The following is a 24,377-nucleotide window of genomic DNA, read 5'->3' on the forward strand; positions in this document are numbered from 1 at the left end:
ATTGAGATTCTTTCGTAATTATTATAATATTCCATGAGTAACTTTAAATAATATTAAGTATTTAAAATTTTCAGATAAAAAGGAAAAGAAAGAAAAAATCAATTATCATTTTAAATTTGAAGTTAGTAGATGACCTTAGACAAATAAGTTTAAATTAAAAAGCGCGATACACAATAAGTTCAAAAAATCTAATTCATATGGCCTGTGATACTATCCCTCGCATCCACACATTCACAACTTTCACTGGTGGGAAGGTAAACAGCGCTTTAATGCTTTACCAACTAACGTACAGTGTATAAAAGCAAGTGGCCCTACCCTTTTTCTCCTATTGCATCGGTTTAACATTGGTTCGTTTCTCCGAATCTGAGTTAAGGACAAAATGCTCCTCAGATTCTCAACGTTAACCTTGGTGTCCTTCTTCATCAACTCTTGTTGGTGGTTTTGTGGTGAGGCCGAAGTGGTAACCTGCTCCAACATAGTGCCGTTCAAGTATCGCACCAACAACATTTCCGTAACGGACTTCGGTGCCGTAGGTGATGGCCGCACCCTCAACACCAAAGCATTTCGTGAAGCCGTTTATAGGATTCAGCACTTGTCAAGGGAAGGAGGCACGCTCCTTTACGTCCCTCCAGGGGTTTACTTAACAGAACCTTTCAATCTCACCTCACACATGACCCTTTTCCTCACTGCAGGTGCTGTTATCAAAGCCACACAGGTAAACGTACATTTCCTATGTTTTAAGTTAGTTAATTTTTGGATTTTTGTTAACCGCGATCTGAGAGTATACTGATTCAGCATTTAATATTCTCTAATTACTTAAAAAGGATCTTTATGACGTGTGTCGTTTGGAGAATGATTAAAGAAATAAAAATAATCATTTATTACAAATAACTATTTTTTTATAAGTATGTAACTATTTATTGTTTTAATTTATAAATAATCATTTAGTAAGTGCCATAAGATTTTCTATTGCTATGCAAAAAAAAATGTTCTTACTTCTTGCAAACTCTTCACAAACTGCCAAGTGGGGAACATGAAATTGTACATCAGATGTGTGGTAATGTATGGAGTATGGACTATAGATGATTGTAATGGATCGTGGGAATCGAACAATCTCCACAATCTATGGTGGGTCCCAGGATGAATGGATGTAAAATATTGGTTGGATCTCTGTTATGCATCACTGCATGGCAGCATGTGCTTAACTTTTATAGCTCTATCATATGATTTATTGTCGTCTTCTTTGATAATCAAGTGGAAGTGGGATATTGACTTATTATACCGCGTAAATATTATTCAGTTGTTTGAACAACACTATCTCAACCGGTGGTTATTAATTTATTATATGTATGCTAAATTGATTTAATAATTATTTTAAATCAATTTAAAATGAAAGGCACCATGTTGTCAATGATCTGATAATCATTAACACTACCGATTTTCTTGCTACTCATAGTTTGCTATAGATTATGGTCTTGTTATATTCATGTTATTTGGCTGAAGACAGTCAACCCCCAAAATAGTGTAATTCTTTTATTATATTTTTTCAGTTTATGGCGTTACTGTAATGTTTTAAACCATTGTTGTCTAAAACTAGTTAAAAAACGTAAAAACATAGAAACGATAAAAATGCAGTGTAAAAACGTGTTAAAACGTAGCTAGAAATGGTCCTTAGTAGAAATGGATAAAAACGCCGTGTATATAGATTAAAAGGGTAAGATGAACAATGAACTCTCTTTTACTAAACTTTTTAATGCTTTTCCTCTCTTGATTCCTTAGGATTCATCGAATTGGCCTTTAATTGCACCCTTGCCATCTTATGGAAGAGGAAGGGAGCTACCTGGTGGAAGGTATATGAGCTTTATACATGGAGATGGAGTTCAGGATGTGGTAATCACAGGTGTGTATCTACTAATATTTGTGCTGATTTTGTAGTTTATACCAGACCACAGAGTTTCTAAAATATAATGATAGTAAATTATAACTATATAAAGAATGAAATCTAAAATATTATTTTTTAGGGAAAAAAAGAAGAAAGAAAATCACATGCTGGAAAAGCTTTATATTACGTAGTCACATACTGCAAGTTTCTTATTACATTGTAAGGCTACAGGCTTTCATGTCAAAACTAAACCCTTTCTCTCTCACACTGACACTCATATTTTCATAGGTGAGAATGGGACGATTGATGGTCAAGGAGATGTGTGGTGGAACATGTGGAGGCAGAGAACTCTTCAGTTTACCAGACCAAACCTTGTTGAATTTGTGAACTCCAGAGATATTATTCTTTCAAATGTGATCTTCAAGAATTCTCCCTTCTGGAATATACACCCAGTTTACTGCAGGTATATGTCAAATATAACTTGTATGAGGAATTTAATATTTATCAAAGACTATTTTACTATAGATAGATAGACTTTTTCTTTGGTAACATTGTTTTACCGTGATTGTGGGAAAACATTTATAGTTAAATTTGCACTGATTTTTTATATTCTTGTTACTTTGTTTCTTGCAACTAGCTGTCGTCCTGAAATCTGATTCCAAATTGTCTTACTTCTTTGCAGTAATGTTGTTGTTCGATTTGTCACAATTCTGGCTCCACATGACTCTCCTAATACTGATGGTATCGATCCAGGTAAGTAGTAAGTACTGTCTAAATATGCCATATCTTGTGCAAATTGTGAAGTAGATTTAACAATTAGCTAAATACTATGCTATGCAGCTAACTGACCTCGTTATTTATTTTATTTGAAGTTTTGCGTATTGGTTGTTGTACTTTTTCCTTTCTAAGCCAACAACAGTGCCTTGTTTCATACTGGAGACAAGCTGTGATGAAAAAGTATGGTAATAACAAATATTGATTTCGCAAAATGTAGTCAGTGACTTGAGAACTAACAAGTATCTTCCCAAGATATAAGTTCTGTAACTGTTGTTTCCTTGTTTTATTGTTAGACCAACACTTTAAAGTTGTAGATTCTGGGCATAAACCACAGCCATCTCATGGTTGAAAAGTAAAAGAATCCCTGTTTATCCATTCATCTATATAATTCATTCATGCAGATTCAAGTTCAAATGTCTGCATAGAGGACTCGTACATATCTACTGGAGATGATCTCGTGGCTGTGAAGAGTGGATGGGATGAATATGGGATTGCTTATGGTCGCCCTAGCTCTGATATCACCATCCGGCGTGTGAGTGGATCATCTCCATTTGCTGGGATTGCTGTTGGCAGTGAAGCTTCTGGCGGGGTACAGAATGTACTTGCTGAACACATCAACCTTAAAAACATGGGAATTGGTATTCACATTAAGACTAACAGTGGCAGAGGAGGGTATATATTGAATATAACTGTGTCTGATGTGTATATGGAGGAAGCAAGGAAGGGAATAAAGATTTCAGGTAATGTTGGGGACCATCCTGATGACAAATATGACCCTAATGCTCTCCCAGTTGTGAGGGGTATCACAATTAAGAATGTGTGGGGTGTGAAGGTTTTGCAAGCAGGCCTGATACAAGGATTGAGAAATTCCCCTATCACTGAGATTTGCCTCTCTGACATCAACCTTCATGGAATGACAGGACCTAGAACTCCCCCTTGGCAGTGTTCTGATGTGTTTGGAGTTTCTCATCAGGTTAGTCCATGGCCATGTTCTGAGCTGATCAGCCACCAGCCTGGATCATGTGTCAATTACTCCTGATATTGATGGAGGTTTTTCCACTCTTCAAGTATTGATAATGGTAACTAAGTCCTTCTTTTGTTTGTTTATCATAATGAAAGGCAATAAATCATTCCTTTTAAAAATTATATGATATGATAATAAAATTTATTCATGCATGTTTAGGATCCTTTTAAATAAATATAATAAATAATAAATTGTCAAAATATTATGTAATATCAATTTCAATTTTTCTTTCATTAACTATGTATATCAATTAAATTAATTAAAAAACAATAACATGCTGAATGTTGTGAGTACTTTTCATGGCAAGACACACGAAAAGTAAATAACAAATTAAAGTGATTTTCCTTTTGCAGGTAGCTTTTCCTTTTAAATTGTTTTTCTACTGTTGAAATAAATGATACGTGCATTTGCAATTTGTAAACAGATTGATACGGTAACCGATCATGATGAATATCATCGTTCTAAAAAAATCATTATTTAACATATAAATAAAAGAAATTTAGTTATTATTTCAGGATTTTTGAAAGTATTCAATGTATTTTTAGATTTTTTAAGAAAATGAAATGCTAATGTTTTAGGATGGTTTAATTTTTTAAAATAATATCTTAAACGAAGTCAATGCCATTTAACCTTGTGTTTATCTTTTAAAAAAACGCAACGTATCAGTGTGAAATTTAAACCAACAATTGAGGAGAGTTATATTTACAAATTTTTTATTTACAAATTTTTACAAATTACACTATTTACTCTCAGGAGAACACTAAGTTACACTATATTTTTTCAAGAATACATAATATAATTTGTAGAAGTTTGTAAATTTTTTTTGTAAACGAATCATTTCACTATAAAATTAGAAAAAAATTGAAAGGGCAATAGACAATAGTACAATACCTTCAGCTAACTATACATCTATTTTAGACTGGAGTTTGGATTGGACAAGTCCAAGATCCATATCAAGAAAATAGCTAATGGGCAATGTAATACTTGATAACACACAAATCGAAAACGGAAAAGAAAAAGAGAGAGAATAGACAAAGCGATTTATTCTGATTCACCCAATTTAGGTTACGTCCAGCTTGTTTGTACTATATTCACCTTACCGTCACTCGTTACAAGTCTTTCGGTTTACAAGGCAAATATAAATTGGATTACAAAATCCTAATAACAGCTATTCATGGGCCCAAGCTCAAACTGTTAAGAAAATTACAATAAAACAGAGGCCCACAACAGTACCTAGCTTCTACGGGCCTAAGGGCGCTGCCTCCCGGACCCCGCCCGCTCACCTAGGAGCGGAATTCCAGTTGCCTTTTTGCTGACCCCGATAATTAGGACTCTCATCAGCATGCGAAGTATGAGCCATACTTAACAAATATATTCTCCTTTTGTGAAAATTTTATATTATTATTTTTATTTAGGATGACAGGGTAATATATAAAACATCCTATATTTTTACATTTTTTTTAAGCGTTGAAGTGTTTTTTTTTTTTTTTTTTAATGTTCACCTCTCATTCTGCTGCAACAACCATTGCTCAAGAATATTCAAAGACCAAAACGAGACCCAAGTAATCAATCCCGATCTCGGGCCCTTATAATATTATTTGCAAGAGAGATTAAATTGTAAGGTTGTGTTGATTTTATGGAAAATATTACGCAGCTAGTTGAGACAAATACAAATTGATGCATAATATTTAATGAGGAAGATTATATTTTTGTTTATAATATATTTTCTAGAGCAAAATTAGATCAAGGATTTTCACTTGATGTTTTTTTTAACCATTAATTTAATTTTGATATAAGAAAATGATGGTAAAAAGTTGTAAGTAAAAATAAGTTATAAATATAATATATCCTATATTTAATAGTTTTTAATATAAAAAATTATCAACTGACTAATTCAAAAATCAAGGACAAGAATATAATAAATTTCCACTGAATTTTTCATTAAGCGAGAGAAGTTATAATAGTTCTCTAAATGTAAAGAGATAAAAACTACTCTATCACTTTAAATAAATTACTGCACCTCTTTTAAGTTATAATAGTTCTCTAAACGCTGGAAATGATTAAAATTAATGGAGGTGTCTGTATTCGTCCTTACACGACAGGAAGACTATATTTTATTTTATATTTTGTTAAATAATGTGCCGATAAAATATAGTAGGCCCATTAGAGGCCCAATAACATATAAAGAAGCCCAAAACTCATGAAGGGTCCATAATTAAGCGCGATGGTCTACATCGCGCACATGACAAGACGCGATGCCCACATCACGCATGAAACCGCCCTTTGGTATAAGATTCAGAGATAAGGAAGCTAACTTAAGAACAAAGACAAGCTCACTGCGCCTTTGAACTAATAAACAGAGGAAAGCGCCAGCTCGCCGCGACTCTATCAAGATAGCTTGACACTAAGAATAGATAAGGCTACTTAGGTCTTAGCCTGACCTGTAGCCCAAACATGACCAATCAGAAGCCATACCGCCTTGTGAAGGCGGCATCAGAACCGCTATATAAGCGAAGGGTACATGCTCAAGTACATCTATCTATTTTCATTAAGAACATACATACACCTGTCTCTGATACTGACTTAGCATCAGAGTGTCTTTGCAGGTACTCCGGACTCATCGCACAAGCAAAGGACAAAAACATACTGATCCTCAACAACAATTCCAAACCCAAGACAAAGAAAATCATCCACATCTCAATCATACGTGATTTGACCCAATATATATTGGCGAGCCGATTTTGTATTTGTTCAGTGCCTATATTAACTCTCAGCCAAAAGTGGCCTTAATTTCATTTACATGTTATTTAAGAAATAACAATAATCTTACTTGAAGTATATCAAATATTATAATCGATTTCATTATTGCTTAATGCCATTTTTTTTATCATACTTAATGCCGTTTTAAGTTGTTCTTTTATGTCAATGCCGTAACTAGAATAATATTTTAATGTCAAAAATAAAAAATGGAGAATAATCATTTGGTAGCCAAGGTCACATTCACTAATTACTTATTTGGTTTTTTTGTTCAAAATATAAAATTATAATTCGGACAAAAGTTAGATGGAATAAGTATTGGTCTTAATAATGATTTGAAGCTTTCTAAACCGAACGCGTGCATTTTAATTAGAGTTTGCAAACTTGATTTTAAATTACTTCAATTTTGTAAATTTGTTTTTGGTAAAAAAATTATGAAATAAAACAATTTATGTTTAAATTCTCAGAAGGGGATTGGTAAATTCCTTCAACTTCTTTTTCAACATAAAGATGTTAACAATATCTGTCTTTTTGTTTTGGACAGAGAAAAGTCCCATATATTTCATTTTAAAAAATTAACTTAATGGTATATTAGTCATTCAAACTTGTTAAATTAAGATTTAACATTTAATTTTGTTTTGGTTTAATAGTTAAAAATAGCTCATTTTGTAGAGAAAGAGAATAGAAAATATTATTTCTAATGAAGAAAGAGAATAATTGAATTCACTTTTAATGAATAGAGAATATAAATTTAAATTCTACTCATTAAATTTTAACTATTAAACTTTATTTGAAAATATGTTACAATAATTGATTTTTAATGAAAATTTGAAATCATTAAAAGTAAGTAAAAATTTTATTATATTCATTAATTACTAAAATAAATTATAAATTATTACCATTTCATGAATATTTTCTGTAAATGTATTTTTTATAAATAATTATTTTTTCTAGATATTTTTCCTTTGTTTACTCAATTTAAATAGTCAAATTCTTCTATTTAATTAGAATCTTATTGATATTTTTTATTAAGTTTGATCATTATAAATTACTAAAATATCTTTAATATGAAAAGTTTTGTAAAAATATTTTTTTCCAAAATCAAAATATTAACCTTCTTCAATTGAAAAAAGAAATAGGATAAGGTTAGCAATCCCCTTATCGGCTTATCCGTAATTTTAACAAATAAATGTTATTTGTATAAAATTAAATAAAACTACTTTGAATATATAATTAATAAAAAGATTATAGTAAAGGATAAGTAAATGAAAAGCCAAAATATAAATTATACCTTAATTTTTCCCAACTAACATCAAGTTGCATCCATCTAGAATAATTTTAGATTTAGATCATTAAATGCAAAGTCTAAATATAAAAAGCTACCATTATGATAATTGAATTATACCATGAATTTTCTCAACAACATCGAGTTGCATCCCCTTAAAATCTTTAAAGATGAGTCCTGCTGGAGACTGGAATTCAGCATAGATCTATATACTTAAATTAGATTAGTAGAATAATTATCAATAAAAAAAAGTATTTTCGAAAAAGACAAACTTATCGATAAGGAAACACAACATAAAAGTAGATATATTTTAAGGTTTCATGTTTGTCTTTTTAAAAAATATAGAGTAGTGTTATAGAAAGACATAAGTAATAAAAAATAATGATGAAAGAAAATAGATGATTTTTTAATTTAAATTTAAAAAAAAATATTAATTTGTGCCTTTCTCTCATTTAAAATGATATAACTCTGTATTTTTTAAAAGATAAATATTTTTCTATATTTAAATTGATAATTAAATTAACATAAATGTTTTTCACTAAAAAAATGTCTTAATTTGTAGATTATCTTAGATTTCTTAAATCTTATAATTCATTTAAAAAAAATGAACCCAAATAATAATTTGATGTTATATTTTCGTCATTAAATGATTTCTCAATTTAAGTAAAAATAAAATTAACCATATTAATAATGATTGTGGAAACATTAATTTAAGAGTAAACACCATTTTTAGTCCCTGGCAATATCTACGAAGTCCTTTTCAGTTCCTGGCAATAAAAAAAGATCAAATTGGTCCTGAAAGTACAAGAAAAGGGCCACTCTACATATTTAGGAGTTGACATAAGGACTAACATGGCCCTTTTTTTGTAATTTCAGGGACCAATTTGGTTCTTTTTTATTGTCAGGGACTAAAAAGGACTTCGTAGATATTGACAGAGACTAAAAAAGGTGTTTACTCTTAATTTAATATGATTGATAAATAAAAAGAAAAAGAAAAAATGTGATTGGCTTACACGTGCAGAGGAAATAAGCATATTCGAGGGAATGAGGTTTAGAAGTGTTAGGTGGAGACTCACTTGGCAGCAGAAGCAAAAGCTCTTGTTCAGTTTCACTGCACAAACAGACAAACACCATTTCCATGGCCGAGTCACTGATTCTGAGCACTGTCACTGTCACATAGAGAGACTCACACACACACACCTTCTCTGTTTCTCAAAATCATCATTGCATTCTGTTTCCTATGGCTATTGTACTTGTACCTGCTGCTGCTTCTTCACTTCCCTCTGGTTGGTAACTTTTTTTCCCCCGTTATTGCTTCTAATTCAATTTCAAAATTACCCATTGTAGGAGGTCATATATTCTTTTACCTCGATGAATTTGTCAAAAAAATAAAAATAAAAATAAAAATTTATTTACAGTTTTTTTTTTTTTCCTGCAAAATTTGAGAACTTGCTTTGGATTATTTATGAGCTTCACAAGAAATCCTCGTGCATGCATACATACTAGTTGTGTTGTGCTGCGAGGACTTTTCGGTAAGAAGCTCCTCTGGCTGGTTATCTTTCAGAAATAATCAAATTGCCATGAAATGAAACTCATTGTGAAGATATGTGATTTATAAACTGAGATTTCAAATCATGTATGAGTGCTCTTTTTGTTGGATGGTGTTTTCATTTATCTGTTCAACAATCTGTGTCTTGCAGAAGGGATATGTCACTCAACATCATATGGAATAACATTTGACTCAATCAAATCTTCTATGGATGGCCGAAGGGTGCATGATCGTGCCAGCACGAGGTGCTTACATGAATAATGATTATTTATCCTTATTCAGAAAATAGATTGATCAGTTTGAAAATCTGTTCGCTTTTCTCTTGCTTATAGGATTGTAATAGTGCATGTGAGATCCTTCCGTTTGTCATCTAATTAGTGATAAGAAAATTAGGGAAAGACATTTTAGATGAAGTTGCATCCGTGATCTATATCAATGCAGTATTCTTATATTATGAGTGACTTTTTTTTTTTTTTTTTTTTTTTAATTTTATAGTGCTTGGCAAGTATAATCCTTCATTTAGTTATTCGCACACTGTCAATCTACTTGACCTAAATCCTTATGCTGTTGAGTCGAGTCCAAGAATTATTTTTATAACCCTAACACAGGCTTCCTGGATGCTAGGGTTTAAGTTTTGTTGCAAGATTATTCGATACAAAGAGGAACCACCTAGAACATTCGAAATAAGAATGCTGTAATTTTTAAATTAGGAGTATACCTATTAACTATATCACAACAATATTTTCATTAGAGCGTCATACTTCTCCTGATTCTGCATTCCAATGTTCAGTTTACTGTGTTGGTTGAAAATTCACAAAATTTCAATAGCTGCAATTATTTATATTAGCTTATTCTTGTCACTTGTCAAATCTTGTCTAGGTAATTATTCCTCTGGAAGATCTTATGTGCTCTGTTTACTGAAACTAGTTTTGGTTATCTTTAGATGTAAAAGTCCATTTTTTGGATCGTCACACTTCCTTTGGCTATCCACTGGGCATGATTTGTGCCAGTCAAAGGTTTGTGTTGCTGCAGACTATTCCGATTCTGTACCTGATTCATCTAGTTACACGGGTAAACAAGGTTATCATCCTCTCGAAGAACTGAAGGTTTCCAATGATATTCGTCCAGCTAGACTCTCTTCTGCTGAAATAGCAAGAACAACTGTTGAGGTTTGTGCCTATAAGCTTTTGTGCATATAAAACCAGTTTATTTGAAATATATAGGATTAAAGCTAGTAAGCATAATGCGATTTTTCTATTCACTGGACATATTGAGGTACTATATGTATACTTTGTATCACCGTGCCCTGTTTGTTGGTATTAGGCTAATAGAAACGCATTGCTAGTATTTCCTGGAATGGTACACTGTGAACCACATGAACAGATTTCATGGGCCAAGTTTCGATATCTTATTGATGGTTATGGAGGTTTGTTGTCTTTTCAAGTCATATATATTTTGTATATATAATCTTGTTCACAACTTTGTTTATGAAATTCGAATTATCATTTACCTTAATGAATTCATGATTCAATATTAAACATTGAGAAATTTAACTTATTGTTTTTGTTTCTTTTTTCTTCCTATAGATATATATTTTGAAATCTTTGACGATGCAAACCTTTTGGAAGATCGTGGAGCAAATAATCCTGTGGTAAGGATTTGTAACCGTTTTCAAAGGGATTTCCTTGCTAGTCATGCAAAGAGCTTGGCCAGCTTTGCTTAGCAAAAAAAGTTTTTTATTCTTTTGTTGCTTTTTTCTTTTGTTAGAGTATTTCATATCCTTTGTTCTTTAACTTCTTTGTCTTCCTCACCTGATAATAATTAATTTTGTTAGACATAAAATCATTCATGTGTCATCACTTAGCTGCTTAAGATTTTGGGATTGTTGTTTCATGACGTGGTATCAGAGCCTGTATGATCATATGGTGTAGAGTTTGATCCTTGTTGTTTCCATTCTTTTATATAAAAGATAAATTTTAGCTCATGGTAGGGTGGGTCTATGCATTGTCCAAGCTTGAAGCCTTATAGGCTCTTGCGTGAGGAGGCATGTTAGATATTAATCGTTCATGTTTCTTCATATAATAGCTTAAGCTTTTGGAGTAGTTGGTTAATGACAACTTTTTTAAAAACAGACATCTTTGTTCCCTTTTTAAATTGGAAATTGATGGAAGTTGCAAGCACTAAACATTACAAAAACCCCCAAATGCTTTTTATGGGGGATACCTGTGATATGTCTTTCTATCAAGCTTTATATATAATATTTCAGGTTGTAAGGTCTAGGCTTCTAATTTCTTGCCCCTACCTTTTCTCTTGATACTCTTCTTTCTTCTTTGACGGATGTTCCGGACTCCCAGATAGATTTCATGTCTTCACTCAAAATGATGAGCCATAACCATATAAGAGATACCGCATTTCAAATTGTATAAAATTGTTAGTACAGATCCAGAGATGATGTAGTCATCTTAAATTATTATTGCTTTTAAGCGACTCATCTCTTTTTTTTCTGCAATGGCTAGCTAAAAGAGATATATTTGTAGTTAGGATGGTAAACTGACATAGTTTTCTCATGGTACTTTTGTGTTCCATCCTTTTGTTTCCCAAAAAAGTTGTGAAATTGATACTCAAGGTTTGTGCTTCTTCAGAATGCTTTGATTGGAATGGACATCCCAATATATGATAATAGAAGGATTGTTAGTGAATACGACATTTTCAACAGTGGCAACAATGATGACTTCCCATTTGATGATGATTATGTTGAGGTTTGCAGTTTCAAATGCTTAATTAATAGGATGTAGTTAGTTTTTTAGTTACTAAATTATTTCTTTTATGCATCAAAGAAATTTAAATCACAAGTCTATTCTTCTCCAAACAGGATCTGGAAATGGAACAGTTTAATATTCCAGTGAATTGGGGACTGCCAGACACTACTAGCTCAGTTCATCCTATTTATTTTTCAAAGTGCTTAATAAAGGTTCCTTCCCTCTCTTCATGACAAGAACTGATAGCTAATAGTTTCAAGTTTCAACATGAGAATGATTTAACAAATTCATAAGCTCTGGAAGAAATAATATTGGTTCTTGGTAAATTTTCTTCTAGGCTGTTAACATGGATTGTGATAAAAGAATGAACCATCCTTCGAATGGTGTTTCTATTCTGGGGTATCTCAGACCTGTTTATGCTGATGAAGAGTCATATCTAAGAATGATATACCACACTGAAGATGGTGATGGATATAGCTCAAAGTGGAAAGGTATCTCATTTCTTCGAGATTGGTATCTAGGATCTACATATTTTCATTTTAAACATTTAATATAAAATCACTCTGGGTTTTTTAAGGAGCAACACTGGCAAGTTGTTTAAATTCGTATCATTTTATTTTGAAGAACTTAGGTTTTTTTTTTAGAGGGCGAGCTTGGAGCAGTGATAAAGCTGCTCCTTTATGACTAATAGGTCACAGATTCGATTCCGGAAAACAGTCTCTTTATGAATTTGTAAGGGTAAGGTTGCGTATAAGGATTGTACTCATTTCATCCTCGCTAGTCAGGTTTAATGGGGAGTGATTTTAGGTATTTATTGAAGAGGAATTTTTGTTTTGGAAGTTAAAGAGTTAAGCATATAACTACATCAACCCAGTTTTAACTGTTATATGTTACCCTCTTGTTTCTATTTGTATGCAAATAAGTAGTTTATTAATTTATAGGTTACCTTGTATGTGTGTTAGAGATGTAATACAAAACCATTCGTTTCTTCACCTAACAACTTAAATTTTTGGGATTGTTGGTTCCTGATATGATATCGGAGTCTTTATAACCATACTAGGGTTCGTTCCTGGCCACCTCCATCCTTCTAATAAATAGTTAAATTTCAGCACTACGTAAATGAGACCATACATTATTCATTTTTCAAGTGCAAAGAAGAATTGCGTGAGACGATTTGTTAGAAATGTATTATAAAATCATTTATATATTTTTTCATCTAACAAATTAAGCATTTGATATTGTTGATTCATGATATTGTGCATGTTATATAATACTTTCTTGCTATGGCGCTTTTCTGAAGAAGCATGTTAAAGAGGACAGATGCTCTGTACTTTCTTACAATTTGTTCTCCTTCTTGAGTTTGCTTGCGGAAGGATCTTGTTTAGCTGACTAAAGTTGTATGTTTATTTTATTGAACATTTGAACCCCGTTGCTAGTTGTTTGGGTTTCAGCTACTCTTGCTCATTGGCTTTTGTCTAGGGATGCCAATTTAGTGTTGCAATATACGAAGGCTCATTGTTGCAATATATCATTGCAGTTCATTGATCATATCGCATGTATGTGTAACATATGAAATCAATCTTCTTGACAAAAAAGAATCATAAATTTATTGGTAAATTGCCTTTTGACTTTTTTCCTTCTTAATCTTTAGATGGTGATGATTTTTGCTCAAATAATATTAGTGATAGAAGAGACAATAGTTTGAGACTCTATCGGTTGGAGATACTGAAAATCAAGCTACACTCTGTGTATGGATGTCAGGCATGTATCTTAAAACTGGTTATATATAAATATCTATATATATATATGAATGATATTTTCTTTGCACTTTGAAGCATTATTTAGAGAACAGTAAATTTGTATAGATCTATTCTAAATTACAAGTTATGCATGTTCTGCCTGTCGAAAATATTTGCAGTCTGAAATTAGTTTGCTAGAGTTTCAAGATGCTGAACCTGATTTTCTTGTACACTCTACTTCGGCAATTTTGAAAAACATCAACGGAAACTGTGATGATGCTATTAAAGCTCTTTGCAAAAAGAAAGGCATTGATGCTGAGGTAATCCAATTTTTCAATATTTGATACGAGAATTTCTTTTTGTGGTTATTGTATTTTGCTATAGAATTAACATGCAATGCTTAAATTGTGAAACATGCAAGGTTAATAAAATGTTGAATGAGATGTCTAGATATAACCTATCCTCATAAGAGTCCTTGAAACAGCGGACATGAAAATTTACAGTTAATGGCCATTATGTATGAAAAGTTGTTGATGGAAGAAGCAGGTTTAGATATTTTGTAGAATAAAAAAAAAGAAACTATATTATGAAAACTTTCCTGCTTAAGAACAGATTATTGAGCTGTTGGAATTTGAAGAATATAGAATGGTTTTTCTTGATTAGCTAAAGATAGAAACAGTTTTAGTTGTCTGGATATCTTTTAGCGACCTGGTTTAAAGGTTTTTAGTTGATAGATAGAGGTTTATTTATTGAAGTCCGAAGTAGTGTGGTTTTAAGGGTTTGTATGGGGCTGAAGGAGAGAAATATCAAGGAAGAAGAACCACTCAACCAAATCACTTGAGTTGTTGGTTAAGGCCTGAAATGTGTTTTCCTTCTGAAGTACCAACTCATGTGAGACTCATTTGGATTTGTTGGAGTTATAGGGTTGAAGTTGGAAAGAAAAGTGAGAAAGTTGCTAAAAAGTAAGAATAATATGATGAATGTATGATTGATGTGTGCGTACAAAACATTTACCTAATGGTGACATTTATTTAATTATAAGAATGGAGACAAGGACAACAAGATTCAAAGTTTAAACCTTTTGTTGATTGAGATTCAAAAACCATGTCAGGGAACAACTTAACCCAAAAGCTTAGGCTAGTTGGTGGGTCCACTGGTCTGGTAAACTGGTTTGATCTCTATCAATGGAAAACATCGCAAGAAAGGTTTATTCCTTTAATTTGATGGTACCATTTTGAGAACATAGAGCACTTAAGTGTGCCTTTTATCTAGTTCTTACGATTCATCTCATAAATGTTAGGTTGATGTTGGTCTAGTTCTTACAATTGTATATACACTATATACATATCTTTGTGTGTCTGTGTTTTTACTGCTCATAGTATGTTTAAGCAGATTGTTTAATTCATTATTATTACTTGGCTTCCAGGGAGCTTACTTGGTCGGGGTCGACAGCCTAGGCATAGATGTTAGAGTTTTTTCAGGGGCAGAAGTAAAAACTCATCGTTTTCCATTCAAAGTCCAGGTGAGTGTCTTGGGTTTTGATTAGAAAGTACATTATTTCAGGTTGATTCTGTCATGGATCCTCACCTGAACATCCTGCTGAACACATGTATTAATTATTAAAATAATCTTGTTCCTATTAATTTCTTATGGAAAATCTGAGGCCTTGTTTGGGTAAGAGTGAAGGATAAAGCTTGATAGTGTAAGAAGCTGATGAGTTTGATGCTGTCCAGTGTTTGATGCGAAACATAACATGATATATTAAAAAATGTTCAATGGAACAAAAAAAAAGAAAAGAAAAAGAAAATCATATTATATAATAGCCCCAAAAAATATTTTACAGGCATAATTATGTCTATAACATGAGCAGTATTATTTGATGAATTTGTTTTAAATAATACATTTTAGGATGTGAGAGGGTCGTGAGTCGTGACTTATCAATAATATTTGAAGCAAAACTACAAGTCCGAGGCTCTAGGTCAACCAATTTGTCATGGGTATACCACATGCTCGCCTAGCACACAGGAAGAGGATTTGAAAAAGACTTGCCATAAATATATTTTTGGCTGTATTTGGGAAGTCTGTTTCTCAGTTAGCAGTTTTCTTAGGGATTCAATTTCAAGTCTTGATTTCAGAAGGAATGAAAGTAAACAAACCTGTAGAATGAAAACAGAAAGGGAAGGGACAAGTACAAGTATGTCTAGGGCCACCGCTGCATCAAATGCAATCAAGGTGTTATTGCATTTTTTTTTCTTTTCTATTTTGGGGGGTGTGGGGGAAGGTGATTTACATGTGGTCAGAAGAGAAGGGAACACCGTAGTGTTTGTGCAATTGGCCACACGTGAAAGATTTACAGTCCGCAACGTTCATCTATAAGGCATTTTTATCTAATGGTTAACACAAGCCAGCCCCATAGGCTATTCAGCTATTGCACTCCATAGACTTGGCCCCATTTTATATAGGCATTTTTTTTTTTTTAGTAAGAGATGTAAATTTGGTTAAAGAAAAATGTCCCTTAATGGCACCTCTAGAAACTCATTAATGGATTTTTTTCTCTTTGCATTTGCAGGCCACCTCTGTATTTGTGGCTGAAAAACAGATTCGGCAACTTTTGTTTCCCCGATCTCGGCGTAAAAAGTATACAAAGTCATGGCGGAGTGCTTAAAATCCAGCATGAGTTGAGTATCCCTAGGCAATTAGTCCTTATTTTCTGATTTTTCCTTTAGAGTCTGATCTGGAGCAATTAATATGTACATGTATAAATAGTTCCATAATCTGTACATTATTTCTGGGTAAGTCCTATACATCATTTTTTTTCCCGTACATTAAAGTTTAGGAAAAATGGGAGGTAAGGGTATTGCCACTCTACCAAGGGGGATCACTGGTTGCAAGAATTAAACCTAAGCTTTACTAGTGAAGAATTTTGATCCTTACCAGCTGAATCAACCCCCAGTTGGCCCTTTACATCATCTTACTCCGGTTAAAAGAGGATCATGGCTGTTGTTGTTTTTTTATTCCTCCTCTGCTTCCTCGCAAACGAAAACAAATTCAATCAAGGGTTACCTTTTTTGTCTTTGCTGACAATAATAAGTGGTGTCAACTAACGGTATTTATAGACAGAACTGTTTCCTCAAGATATTTTTTCACATGATTTTCTAATATGCTATTATTTTATATTATCAGTACATTACATATATAGTTTGAAATTATTTTATATCATCACTCATTATTTTCCGCATTCAGTACATTATTTATCTTCCAACCCTTAATCACTAGACAGAGATGCTAGAGGTAGAGCAAAGTTATATGACCGTTTCCCTGGTACTCTTACAAATTATCAATTATGTATATGCCTAAGATGCAAGGTGGTATGGGGTTAGCAAAATACACACATCACTCTTAGTTCAAGGGTCTCTCACAAAGGTAGATGGCCCAGGTTTGATTCTCATTTCTCCCAATATTTCAGTTGGATAATCTAGCCTCTCTCTTCCCATTGTTAAAACGAAAAAAAGGTGGTCTGTAGTGAATTGAAAGGTGTTAGGTGGGATACCTGAGGTATTGGGTGGCCTGTCATGTTTGTTATAATTGCTACTCCTCCCCACCCCAGATTCCCAGAATGATCCATATGTTTGGAGCTTGGTATGGTCAACAATTGTTCCAAGGAAACTTTAAGCTCTTTTCATGGTGTGGTCTTACTGACAGACTTCTAAGTCTGAGTTGTCCTATTTCTCGGTTGAGCAGATTCTTTACTATGAAAATACTTTGATGTAGTTAAACAGTGACTGTCCCGTAGCTTTCCAGGTTTAGGCACTCCCCCCCCCCCCCCCCCGCCTTTTGTGCTGGTTGCGACCCTAGTTCTACTTTCTTGGCGAAGTGTATTTTGTCAATTGGTATTTTATGATCTTCATGGAAGACCTAATTGTAAAATGTAAACAAGTTAGTTTCTCAAACTATTTCCCTTCTCTAACAAATTTGTAAAATAAGAACAGCTCTTTGCTAACCAGATTTGGGATCCGTTTTCGTTAAGGGGGCGTTGGGTACAAGAGAAATTTCCTTTTAACCAGGGAAACAATTCTGTTGTAATTTCTTTTAACCAGGGAAACAATTCTGCTGTAATGTGGTTGGCAATATTTTTTTTCCAGATAAGTTATAAAAATGTGTTTGGTTAACCAAAATTTGTCCCGGGAATATTTGAGTTAGTTTACTGAGCTGATGTTTGGTTGATTGTGAAATAGTAGTAGGAATGTGAGATTATTTTACAAAAATAACCCCACTTTTACTTTTTCATTCAAAGTTAGTACAACAAACAAAGTTATTTTGGTCCATTTCACACTGACACTCTTTTCACATCCCCGGCTAATAATGTATCCCATGTTATCAATGGGCATCATCTGTTGCTTGTTGTACATGCATTAACACATAAAAGTAAAAAACTGGGATAACTTAGTACCCGGGAAACAAGCTATTTTTTTGTTATGACATTTTCCTTTGACCAATGTTATTTTTCAAGGTAAGCAAACATAATCCGCGTACCAAACGCCTTGTAAGTGTCAAAGGCTGTTAACTCACTTTGAAGAATTTTGGTCGGTAGAATAATTTTCATGCCTTTTAGTTCCTTCTTTTGGTCTTTTATTAATATGTGCTCTGGGTGCGTTAGTTACACTCCTATGGTGTTACTTCTATTTATCTATGTTTATTTCTCGTCGACCAGCTTGTCCCTGTCATTAATGGAAACTAGTATTTTTGGGCAAAATAAAACGGCTAAAGCAAATTTGCATCTTATAAATCAAACATTTTCTTCTACCATAAAAAAGATTGAAGTAATGAATTAATAACAACTTTAATTTTTAGAGTAGCATTTGTTATATTGTCTTAAAACCTGTTTTATGTTGTTTTTAAAGTAAATATCATTTTTAGTCTCTAACAATACGGTATCCATTTTAGTCCCTTAGAAAAAAAATAGTCTTGAGGTCCCTAACAAATTCAAAGTGGATCCATTTAGTTGAAATTGTGATCTCTCATAAATTCAAAAAAGACCCATATTAGTCCCTCAAAATGATTAAAATGGGTCCACTTTGAATTTCATAGAGACCAACTGACTAATTTTTTTTTGTAAAGGACTAAAGCGGGGACCACATTTTTTGTTAGAGATCCAAAATGGTATTTACTCTTGTTTTTATTTTCTAATTTTTGATTATTTTTTTATTTTTTTTGTTTACTCCTTACACTTACAAGATAAAATAAGAAAGGGAAAACTTCAAAAAAATTGCTATGGGTTTTCTTAATTATCATTTACCTTCCTCATAAATTTTTTGAATCACTTATATCCTTATTTAGATTTTTTTTATTACTTACCCTTTGACTTAAAGTTTCTTTATTACTTACCCCCTCACTTAGGGGGGATAAATGATCAAAAAAATTAAGTCAGGAAATAAATGATTTAAAATTTTATGAGAGGGTAAGTGATTATAAGAAAAATAACAGGTGGTTTTTGAAATTTTCCCAATAAGAAATGAATACTAAAGAACTCCGAGGGTTTGCAATGGCTCTATTTTGGGCTTTCGAGTGGTATCCCGTATCTGTTCTTTTTCTACTTCCAATTTTTAATTACTCGATGATCTCCTAATGTGTTTTTCATTCTTTCCTATTTATTATGGTTTTTTCATAAATCAGGATCAATCACCCGTAATTACTAAATTAATCACCCATAAATAAGAAATATCAATTATTCATAATTAGTGACTAATATTCATAATTAATTGGGATATGATTTCCCACAATTTCCCCTGCGTTAATTGAGGTTTACTAACGTATCCCTTGTCTAAAATTATTGTGTTGGCATTGTAGGTGGATGCAATGTTGAAAATAAATTGAGTCATCCAAATAAGATGCCTCCTAAAATAGTGGACATACTTGTATAACGAAGAAGGCATGTCATCCTTGAAACTGATCTAAGCAAATTATAAATTTAAAGAACAACTTTTTTATTTTTTATTTTTTGGGTGGATGGATTCAACTTCAATGAATCACTGTAATTTGTAATAACAAGTGTCTTAACATGCAAAAAAAAACAACGATGAAGAGGACCAAATTAACCCTGTGGTTTTCTGTACCAAACTATAGCATTTGCTCCCTCCATCTATGTTGTCAAATTTGAGGAAGATGATGTACCTACCGCCAAAGCTTCCAGGTTAGCTTGGTTAATAGTATTCTTGCTTGTCTTCGTTGTATGAGGCTTGCATGTTCATTTTCTATTTTACCAGTCGGTGGAGCAATTTCCAGGCTTGCATGCAAGATACAGATATGAGAAAACAGAGCACCGTTCTAACATATTGTAAAGTAATATGCAAAACAATCACTAATCGACAAGAAGGATGAAAAAAATCACCTCACAAAACTCCATGTCCATGCAGCAAACATGAAGGATGAAAAGAATTAACTTAATTGAAGCACACATCCCCCTAACCAAATCGACAAGCAGCAAACATTAATCGAACCAATACATGACAGAAGGAAAGAGTGCACACAACTGGGACAGAGGACTAAACCTGGATGCTTGCGAGTAGAACGGACGGAAATGAATGTGTAATTTAACATGATCATGATCATGTCATGTTGGAGGATCTTAACCATTAATAATTAAATCAACGGTGATGATTGTGTAACTTCCTATCCTTATTATTTTTTTTTCTCTCTCCTTTTTATCACCCTTAACTCACTCATGTATGGTTATGATTGCCTCACATGACATGAGCATGTTAATTAGCACATGAGAGAATCCACTCCCGAGTAGAACAGAGGACAATTTTTTTTTTTTGCGATGATTGTGGCTCACACAAGTACCAGTTCCGCTTCTTCTCTCTGAGTAACGTTGTTATAATTTTTGAATGAAAAAATAAAAGGAAAATGTTGGGTTATTTTTGTAAAATAACCTTACATTTGTACTAATATTTCACAATCAACCAAACACAAACTCAGTCAAATTAACCAAATATTCTCAAGAAAATATGGGTCTACCAAACAGTTTTTTAGTAATATTCCAGTAAAATATATTTCCAACTACATTCCAGTAATAATTATTTTTTCGAATAAAATTTTTTTTCTCCCGTACCAAACACCCCGTAAAGGTCATAAGCAAGATCAAGAATCTAGAAATTCACTTTATATCTTTGGTATGAGTATTTTTGGGGAAATATTAGGAAAGTGGAGTGAGGATTTTTTTTTTTACCATGTTTGGTATGAGTAATAATAAAATTATTTCGGGATAGTTTTTTCTCCATCATTTTCATTTTTAACTATCCATGAAAAAAAATAATCTCACCCTACCCATGGTATTATTTTTTTTCCACCAACTGGGAAATATATTTTCACCTTTTGAGACAAAAATACACTTATACAATATATCAACAAATGTGTAAAAATGGGTAATTTTGTAATTTCGGTTTAGATTCCCATCAATATTTTACAATCAACCAAATATAGCATAAGTAAAATTAACTCAACTTTCTCGAAAAAAATTTGTCCTACCAAACACTTTTTGATAACTAAAGCACATTTAACCTAAACTAATTAAGGTCGGTGGTAGATGAACCCAATGATAAATAAAATGAGATTAAAAAAATGGAATAAAATAAAATAAATAAATAAAAATAAAAATAAAATTGGGGAAGGGGGAAATAAGATAAAAGACAAGAAGGGAAAAAGAAAGAGAGGGGAAATTGAAGAGTAAAAATACTAAAAAGGATGATGTGTAACATAAGAATAACGAGTTTAACCTTCCACTCTGCTTATACGTTATACATTTTCGTAACTTACCCAGAAAATAAAAATTTCTATCATGTTCTTGAAAAAAAAATTCCGATAAAAAAAAATATCTCATGTACTAAATGTTCCCATAATTCGGTTATTCATGCATCTCATGTATCATGAACCTCATGTTTCGTGATTTTATTTTTTTAATTTATAGCGGTTGGCACGGACTATTTGATTATATTTAGTTTCCACTTCGATAGGGGTAATAGACTTTTCCCTCTGATTTACTTTAGCCATTATTACATCAATGTAAACTGTGACACACAAATGGCGATCAGCCTAATTTCATTGAAAAAAATATTATGTTAAAGATCACATTTCCAGCATATAATGCTTAGTGAAACTATCCATAATGGAGGTTTCAGATTTCATTGTCAGGAGTAGCATAAACTTAGAAACATATAAAAAAATGTAGGAATAGCAATATATATGAATAATAAAAATAGAATGCATTCATGTGAATTTACTTCTTTTCAAATCATGAGTTTTAGTGAAATGGTTTACACAAGTTCAAATCAGAAAACCAAATTTAGCAAAATGAAGAAAATTCAAATATGTAACACCCGTGTATACCCGGTAATGTTATCATATTATCGTATTAAGTTGCGCTTAATTAAAAATGTGGAATATCTTTTTCTTTTCCAATTAAGACGTCATTATACTTAGCCAAGTTGATTACTTAATCAATTTCATAAAATATCGCCTGTATGTAAATTGTAATAAGACATCTACTGAAATACCTCAATATATAAATATAAAGTGAGTATCTAAGTCATGGCATTACATCACGTAATCCGGACAATATCATGATACATTAATACAACTCCAAATAAAACAAGACATAACCCAGTCTAAGTGGCATGGACAATCTCAATACTCACCAACTCAACAGCTTCTCAACAAGATAAACATAAACATAAAATGAAGCTCAAGCATAAAAGCAGCATGCATATCCAGCATCCAACAAGTCAGCATATAATATCATCAATATCTAACTCAGCTCCAGCCTCCTGTCGCCTGGGGCCTCAACCCCCACATTACCTGATCCTGAAATAAGCATTCCCCAAACGTGGGTGGAGATCTCTAAACTAAAAATCTCAGTAAGACAAGGGGTCCTCAAGGATCTTCCACCCTATGCTCACTTACATGTGCAATATAAGTTCTAAAAGCATTTATATCAATATAAGTTCCAAAACTATGTAGTGCAACAGATATTCATGCCATGAGTGTTTAAACTATTCTACTGGCCAGAGAAATGCAGGAATACGTCTATACCTATATGTAGTACAAGGAACACCGCTTGCACCTCACCCACAGCCTCACCATCTTGTATGTACCACATACTCAGGCTTACCGTATAGGTTGAACACCACATGCATATCATAAGGCACTAGCATATAACAGCTCAACAGTATTTCCAAAACATCAAAAGCATGTAACACAACATGCATATAACCATACTCCCATGGAACATGGTGGAACCACAACATGGCTAAACCGAGGACACGAAAGCTTACCTTGCAAGCTAGCTATCCAAGCCAAGAGTCCACTCAATCTCAAAGCCCAAACACAGCAGTATCACAATCTGTTATGGACCAAGAATACATCAATAATCGTATTCTACAAGCATACCACATAAAGACAACGCCTTTCCTTACGTTTTACGTCTTAAGGCTTCACACAAGCCATAAGCCCTTAATCACATGATTCTGACTTAGTTCAATTAAAACAGAAGTTCAACTTCAACAATCTAGGGTCCACAAACCCCCAGTAGCCTATTGTACACACAACACAGCTACTGTTCTACGAAATCCCAGAATATCCGGATATTCCTCAGGGACATATCCGGATATCCAATATCCGGATATCTCACTGTCAATATCCGGATATCCAATATCCGGATATCCAGATCCCCATATCCGGATATCCATATTCGGATATCAATATCCGGATATTTCACGGGCAAATATCCGGATATTTCGCGACAGAATGCAGTTTCTGCATTTCGCGAAGATATCCTTCAAATGTTGGGTTTTTACTGATTTTAGACACTTAAGCATGCATTTCTAAGTGTGTTAAGCATTTCCAACATTAAGTTATCATCTTTTAACCTTTACATGCATCAAGGTTCTATTTTTAAGCAAAAGAACTCAAGTTAAAGTGTGATGATCATACCACAAGCTCAAAACAGAGAATGGAGATGCTCTTGGAGCTCTAACACAGCCCCTCAAGTCTAACTCAGAGATGTGCACGAAAATAGCACCACAAAGGTTGGTTCTTTAACACCAAAGGCCACCACTTGGACCTCCAAGTGCCATGACAAGGCTTCTCTCAACCCAAAACCACCAAGTCAAAACCCAAGCTTCCTCACACAGCCCTTCAAACTCAGAAAACGACCAACAATACATTCCCTAAGGCTAACTCTCACCCTCACCAAGTGTTTAAAATGATGAAACAAGCATCAAAGGTGAATACTTGTTCAAGAAATGGTGAAGAAGGTCAAGGAGAGCATTTATGGTCAGCCACCACAAAGAACTCACGCTCAAAGTCTGTTTTCTAGGGTTATGTGCCTTAAGAAGAGTATTTATAGCGGTTTAACAATAAAACACACAGTATTAACTTTAATTGTTACGCTTAACATTTTAATCCCAAACTCAGGATTCTTAACCTACTCAATTTTACAAGAATTATCATATTTTTATTATATTTTTCGGAGCACCTTTCCGGTACGCGCTTTTCATAGCCAATATCAGTTTCTAGCACCAGTTCTTATTATTTTGACTTGAAACTCGT

The 24,377-nt window shown here is 33.0% G+C and overlaps 2 protein-coding genes across 5 annotated transcripts; both read left to right on the forward strand.

Moving 5' to 3' along the window:
- The first annotated feature begins 379 nt into the window (after positions 1-379).
- On the forward strand, positions 380-3,772 carry LOC133288983 (probable polygalacturonase). Its single transcript, XM_061486829.1, has 5 exons — positions 380-715; positions 1,780-1,900; positions 2,171-2,345; positions 2,565-2,635; positions 3,061-3,772. Exons 1-5 carry the CDS (start codon positions 380-382, stop codon positions 3,696-3,698), a joined length of 1,341 nt encoding a protein of 446 aa, XP_061342813.1. The 3' UTR covers positions 3,699-3,772.
- Positions 3,773-8,826: 5,054 nt separating this feature from the next.
- Positions 8,827-16,837, forward strand: LOC133288989 (uncharacterized protein At3g49140). 4 transcript variants are annotated; one of them, XM_061486835.1, is made up of 13 exons: positions 8,827-9,011; positions 9,426-9,519; positions 10,218-10,443; positions 10,598-10,700; positions 10,861-10,925; positions 11,917-12,033; positions 12,147-12,245; positions 12,371-12,524; positions 13,485-13,589; positions 13,685-13,794; positions 13,952-14,092; positions 15,199-15,294; positions 16,342-16,837. In XM_061486835.1, the coding sequence occupies exons 1-13, from the start codon at positions 8,966-8,968 to the stop codon at positions 16,435-16,437; spliced, it is 1,452 nt and encodes a 483-aa protein (XP_061342819.1). In that variant the 5' UTR covers positions 8,827-8,965; the 3' UTR covers positions 16,438-16,837. The 4 variants fall into 4 exon arrangements, with proteins under 4 accessions (XP_061342819.1, XP_061342822.1, XP_061342820.1 ...); XM_061486836.1 differs by having other exon boundaries at positions 8,981-9,015; XM_061486837.1 differs by lacking the exon at positions 8,827-9,011 and adding an exon at positions 9,233-9,257.
- Positions 16,838-24,377: the final 7,540 nt, after the last annotated feature.

The sequence above is a fragment of the Gastrolobium bilobum genome, unplaced genomic scaffold (assembly GCF_033153095.1).
Source record: "Gastrolobium bilobum isolate Gb01-03AN ecotype WA unplaced genomic scaffold, APGP_CSIRO_Gbil_v1 utg6815, whole genome shotgun sequence".
NCBI lineage: Eukaryota > Viridiplantae > Streptophyta > Magnoliopsida > Fabales > Fabaceae > Gastrolobium > Gastrolobium bilobum.